At 33.1% G+C, this 3,869-nt stretch overlaps 1 protein-coding gene across 1 annotated transcript; it reads right to left on the minus strand.

Annotated features, from left to right (window-relative positions):
- Positions 1 to 2,887: 2,887 nt before the first annotated feature.
- LOC148572939 (uncharacterized) lies at positions 2,888 to 3,590 on the minus strand. The gene is made up of 2 exons (XM_088505582.1): positions 3,366 to 3,590; positions 2,888 to 3,283 (listed from the first exon to the last, which is right to left on the minus strand). The coding sequence occupies exons 1-2, from the start codon at positions 3,588 to 3,590 to the stop codon at positions 2,888 to 2,890; spliced, it is 621 nt and encodes a 206-aa protein (XP_088361708.1).
- Positions 3,591 to 3,869: the final 279 nt, after the last annotated feature.

Here is a 3,869-nt window from a genome sequence, read left to right on the forward strand (position 1 = left end):
GTATTATGTATGTGTATATGAATTACCTATGTAATTAATAAATAATTATGTATTAATTTATATATATAATATTACATTATTATGTATTAATACTTAATTATGTATAACATATATATTAATTAATACATTCATACTTAATTATTTATTTCTTATATAGGGTAAAGTACTAAATTGGTCCCCTAGTTTGGGCGTAATTCTGTTTTGGTCCTTAAGGTTTAAAGTGTTCTATTTGAATCCAAAAAAGTTTCATTTAGCATCAATTTAGTCCTACAGTGAGGTCAAAATTAAATAATTAACAAAATGTCCTACATAACAACAGTACAAGAACAAAATCGATAATCTGGAGAACAAGTACAAGCTCCAGAGGCATAAAATCAACCATTGATACATCAATACATTTATTTGTTATTTTTTTATAATATAAATAAAATATTTTCTATAAAACTAAAGAAAATGATAAATAAATGTATTGATGCATCAATGGTTGATTTTGTGCCTCTGGAGCTTGTACTTGTTCTCCAGATTATTGATTTTGTTCTTGAACTGTTGTTATGTAGGACATTTTGTTAATTATTTAATTTTGACCTAACTGTGGGACTAAATTGATGTTAAATGAAACTTTTTTGGATTCAAATAGAACACTTTAAACCTTAAGGACCAAAACGGAATTACGCCCAAACCTAGGGGACCAATTTAGTACTTTACCCTCTTATATATTAATTAGTATTACATATGTTATGTATATATGTATTAATACATTTGTAAGACATCAATACTATATATGTAATAAAGTAATTTCTAAAAACAAGGAACTCCAATTTATAAAAGTAAATTTTAACTTATTTATATTAATATTTTAAAAATGTGGGTCGTTACAGAATCACCCTGATTCGAACTACCCTTAGACTATATGCATGCATAATTCGAATCGACCAAATTCGATTTACAAGCATCACTACTAATTCGAATTGGCCTAATTCGAATTAGTGTTGGTTTGTCTAATTCAAATAGGGCTCATTCAAATTACATAAAAATATTCTTTTGGGAGATCTAGGTAACGTTTTTCATTTTAGTTGATTTGTATAATATTAGCCTTCAGTTGGTTTATATATATATTTTTCCATTTTGATTATTGCATGTTAGAATAAAAAAATTAATTTCTTTTTTTTTTAAATTGCTTTGGTGTTTGTACATACTATACCAATTGGAATAAACTAAAAGAGTTGATTACAATGTGTCAAAATCGTGTTATATAAGAAAATATTTTTAATAAAAAATATAACACAGTGAACTTTTTTATTAAAAATTTATGTAATTATTCTATTAACATAGAACAAGACTAAACCATCAAAAGTAACTATGAAAGATTGATTCGCTGACAAAAGTAACCATGGAAGATCAAAACTTCTCAAATACCCACAATTGATTTGCTCCGTTTGTCAAATGTGACCAAACGTTAATAGAATGTTGTTAAATTATACAATGTATCCACATCCATTGCAACGTGGCAAAAGAATGCCTTACGTGGATTAAATTTTTTTTTGGTTAAAATTGTATTTATTTAATTGCATTTAATTATTTTATTAAAAAAGAAAACGTTACTCTTTCAAGGATTGAAATTAGAAGAATAGAAAGAGGTGTTACCCCTCCCTTTTGAGCGTGACATCAATCATGCCCTAACAGAGCAATTTTTCATCTTCTTCTTCTCTAGCGTACTCTCATTGTACTCTGATTCCATTCGATACGTGTACTCAGTACCATTTAGGGTCAATTTAAACCATAATTCTTCGTTTTTCTCGGTTGGAACCCAATTTTCGCAGGGTAACCCAAGCACAGGCATCCAAGGTAACTACAAGCGAAGAACCCTAATTCTTGAATTAATTTATGTTCATAGAATTTGAGCAATGTCAAGGAGAGAGGTAACTACAAGCGAAGGAAGCAGATTTTCAGGAGCTTCACATTCGAAGATGAAGAAGAAGAAAATTATGGATGGAAGATGTCACTGTGGTGAGTATGTTGTCTTGTTGGAATCTTTGACGGTTACTAATCTTGGAAGATAGTTCATCCGTTGCCCCTTTTCGAAGGTATGAGACATTATTTATGATAATTAGACAAGTATAGGGTTCCTCTGCATCTCTGATATTTTGATTTTTTGGCTTCTGTAGAGTCGAGATTGCCATTATTTTGTTTGGGTTGATGAAATTGATGGGGGATGGCAAAGTTTGGCAAGATGTTTGATTAGGAGACTCAATGAGCATAAATGTGGTGTTGCTAATCAAGATGTGACAATTGCTCCAACAGACCACAGGGAGAGAAATGTTAACACGGCCACGAAAGTTGAGAAGAAGATTGAATGTGAAATCAAAGCTATGAGAGTATGGCTTGTGTCCGTGTCTTTAGGATTGTTTCTGCAGTTTACGGCTTTTTTGTTTGTAATGGTCATGTACAACTGATTGGTAAGTTTGAGTCCTAAATTTATGCAGAAGTTTAGAACTAATTTCGGTACAGGGTTGTTTTCTATCAATGAAGAACAATGTAATTCATGTTTGAATGAGATGATGTCTTTGCTATTTATTGCATTTTTATTCTATCACTATTCTGAATAATTATTATTCTTTTCTAACATTGTTTAAGCATTCTGAGCTAAGAAATTAGTTAATCATAATAACATCAATATCAGAATATAATATGTAATAGCATAATCATAAGCACTCATAAGGTTCTAAAAAAGTACATCAATAACTGTTTAAGTAATGTATATAGCATACGAACATGACATGATATTTCAAAATAAAAATAGTAAACATAACTGATCCTTAGCAGTAAAGTTTTGAGCTAAATTATATACATATAGATTCCAAAAAATATAAAGACTGTTAATATTTTTTTAATTTGGTGTTGAGTTGCTGCTCCCACTGGATAATCCATAGGCTGTGCCTTGCATAGTAGTAGATGGTCTGGGTGGTCTGAATCCAGGAACTGGCCATGTTGGTGTAAGGTGCGATCTTGGTGTTGGCATAAACTGTGCGAACCTGGAAGTTGTGCCTGCACTGGCTCCTTGCATTGTATGTGGGGACACGGTGGGTGGCCTAACAGATGCATTGGATGGCTGCTGAAGAGTGTTCAAAGTTGAAGCCTGAGGCACAGGGGTCTGAACTTGTGATGGAGGAGGCCTCTTGGTGGATCTCTTTGTTCTCTTTATTTTTGTGGTTGGTGGCCTAATTGGTGGTGGCACTTGCAGTGTATGCGGCATATTAGGAGATGGATTCAATGTGGTAGTGGCCTATAATTTAAATTAGACATGAATGTAAGTAAACTTAATAGCTCAAAAAATGTTTAAGCAATTTAACAAATTTATATTTTACCTGTGGTTGGGTTCCGGCACCCAGAGATGCCTCAAATTCAGCTGCTGCAGCATCCAAGGCTGCTTCTGCCTCTGCATCCTCTAAGGTTTCCTCCCAATACATCTCAGCCAGTCTTTCATCATCCTCATCCTGTGCTACATTAACAGGTGGTACATGTGCAGTTGTTGCTGCAGAAGAGTTTTGACCATGTGCTGTAGCATCCGCAGCAGTAGCAGCTGCTGCCATGGCTTCCTTTTTAGCCTTGCAACTTCTAGAATTGTGCCCTTCCTATATAATAATTGAGATTTTATAATATTTCACAATACAAATATTTACAGACAAATATCCCTAACAGTTGTTATGGTGAACAATATTTCACAAACCTTCAAACAGTATTTGCATTTTATTTGACCATATTTTCTCTTTGTCCTGTAAGGGTCTGGGTCAACCTTGGGAGCATCCCTAGAGGTGTCTCTCTTCTTAGTGGGCTGCCCGATAGGCCGTTTGTAATGTGGAGGCAAAATT

Source organism: Arachis ipaensis, chromosome B2, assembly GCF_059453495.1.
Source record: "Arachis ipaensis isolate K30076 ecotype BB chromosome B2, ASM5945349v1, whole genome shotgun sequence".
Taxonomy (NCBI): domain Eukaryota; kingdom Viridiplantae; phylum Streptophyta; class Magnoliopsida; order Fabales; family Fabaceae; genus Arachis; species Arachis ipaensis.

Bases quoted from the DNA above. Each gene is read 5' to 3' on its own strand.
- LOC148572939 (XM_088505582.1), bottom strand. From the start codon at position 3,590: ATGGCAGCAGCTGCTACTGCTGCGGATGCTACAGCACATGGTCAAAAC. The intron at 3,284-3,365 runs GTAAAATATAAA...TTTAAATTATAG, and splicing joins GTGCCGGAACCCAACCACAG to GCCACTACCACATTGAATCC.